Source organism: Palaemon carinicauda, chromosome 10 (genome assembly GCF_036898095.1).
Source record: "Palaemon carinicauda isolate YSFRI2023 chromosome 10, ASM3689809v2, whole genome shotgun sequence".
Lineage (NCBI taxonomy): Eukaryota > Metazoa > Arthropoda > Malacostraca > Decapoda > Palaemonidae > Palaemon > Palaemon carinicauda.
In genome coordinates, this window is record NC_090734.1 from 125522205 (window position 1) to 125524361 (window position 2157).

General features: G+C 38.7%; 1 protein-coding gene across 1 annotated transcript; it reads left to right on the top strand.

The window, feature by feature from the left end:
• Positions 1-652: 652 nt before the first annotated feature.
• Positions 653-1301, top strand: LOC137648236 (uncharacterized). Its single transcript, XM_068381159.1, has 2 exons — positions 653-856; positions 903-1301. The coding sequence occupies exons 1-2, from the start codon at positions 653-655 to the stop codon at positions 1299-1301; spliced, it is 603 nt and encodes a 200-aa protein (XP_068237260.1).
• The last annotated feature ends 856 nt before the right edge of the window (positions 1302-2157 follow it).

Sequence of the window (2157 nt, forward strand, 5' to 3'; positions counted from 1 at the left end):
TTCGTCACTGGAACTGAAGATGGAACTATTGTTCCCCAAATGAGTGGTGGCAATTGGTTCCGTGTTGCTATGCTAGGTATGTTTGTGGCTGGAAATGTCTTATTGTGGAAATTCTTGTCCAAAAAGGAGGAAGAAAAGGAACAAGCAGAGTTAGGTAAAAATGTTCAACTGGAAATGGAAAAACAAATTGAATTTTTGGACAGAGAACTGGAGAGTGCCTGGGAAGAGGTCCACTCTAGATGCCAGTTGGAATCTAAATTGGAAGAAGAGAAAAAAGAGCTGAAGACAGAGATTCAACGTCTCTCCAACGCTATGGAAACTCTTCAAAAGGATAAAGAAAATGAAATTGAAAATTTCTCAACCAAGATGCAGGATCTGCAACTAACCAACGAACAACTAAAGAGTGAACTCTCTAATAGAGAGATTACAATTGGCGATCATTTAGATGATTTAACTGAGAAGGACCACAAAATTTCTGGACTAAATGATCAATTGGAAAAAGTTCACGGGGAAAATGAAGCCCGTGTTAAGAGGGAATCAAAACTTGAGAAGGAGATAGAGGAACTGAAAGTAGAGACTCTATGTCTCTCCAACAGAATGGGAAACTCTTCAAAAGGATAAAGAAAATGAAATTGAAAATTTCTCAACCAAGATGCAGGATCTGCAACTAACCAACGAACAACTAAAGAGTGAACTCTCTAATAGAGAGATTACAATTGGCGATCATTTAGATGATTTAACTGAGAAGGACCACAAAATTTCTGGACTAAATGATCAATTGGAAAAAGTTCACGGGGAAAATGAAGCCCGTGTTAAGAGGGAATCAAAACTTGAGAAGGAGATAGAGGAACTGAAAGTAGAGACTCTATGTCTCTCCAACAGAATGGGAAACTCTTCAAAAGGATAAAGAAAATGAAATTGAAAATTTCTCAACCAAGAGGCAGGATCTGCAAATAACCAACGAACAACTAAAGAGTGAACTTTCTAATAGAGAGATTACAATTGGCGATCATTTAGATGATTTAACTGAGAAGGACCACAAAATTTCTGGAGTAAATGGTCAATTGGAAAAAGTTCACGGGGAAAATGAAGCCCGTGTTAAGAGGGAATCAAAACTTGTGAAGGAGATAGAGGATTTGAAAGTAGAGACTCTAGGTCTCTCCCAAAGAATTGAAACTCTTCAAATTGAAAAAGAAATCGAGATTGAAAAATTCTCGACTAAGTTGCAAGATCTTCAGGAAACCAACGATCAGCTAAATGAGAAATTATCTGATAAGATGCTTCCATCGGAGAATATCTAAATAAATTAATTGAGATGGAACAAATAAATCTTGACATGTGTGACCGACTAGCAAGAATTGAGGATGAAAAAATAGCCTCTATTCATTGGTTGGAATCAAGATTCAAGGATAAGATTGTAGAATTTGAAGAGATTATTGGAGAGATGAAAACAGAGAAAGAGAGGCTGGAGATGAGCTTGACTGAGGCTAGAGTTAATGATTTGGTCAGGAATGGAAGGTACAACTGCCTCTTAGAGGAGTTAAAAGCTCTTAAGGAAGAATATTCACATAAATTTAGTGAGATGGAGCAAAAAAAATCGTGAAATGAGTGAGGAACTAGAAAAACTTGAGGGTGAAAAGGTGGCCTCTATTCATCGGTTGGAATCTGTATTTGAGAAAAAGATTGACGAACTGGAAGATACAATTGAGAAGCAATTGGGGATTATTGGAGAGATGAATACAGAGAAAGAGAGGATGGAGATGAGTCTGACCGAGGCTAAAATGAAAAACTTGACCAGTGAGGGAAATTACACAAGTTCAAGTACGGAAATGGCAAAGGAGACGATCGTCCAAATAACAAAAGAAAATGTTGGTCTGAAGGATGAGCTGCTTGCAGCAAATGAGATCACCTCTTCGCTCAAGGAGGAACTTGAAGGGAGAGATAAGAAGAAAGAACTGAACAGACCTGGAACGAGGAAAGTGAGACTTAACAGGTCAGGTTTAGAAATCTTGACCGAGATGAATGGACAGAAGGAAGATGTCCAAAAGGATGTCAGTGTCAATGAAGAGGAAGTCAAAGTAGTTCAGGCAGCAGAGGACCTGGATTCCAACGGACATAAGGAGGAGAAGGAGGTCGTTGGAGGGCCATCTGGTGTGG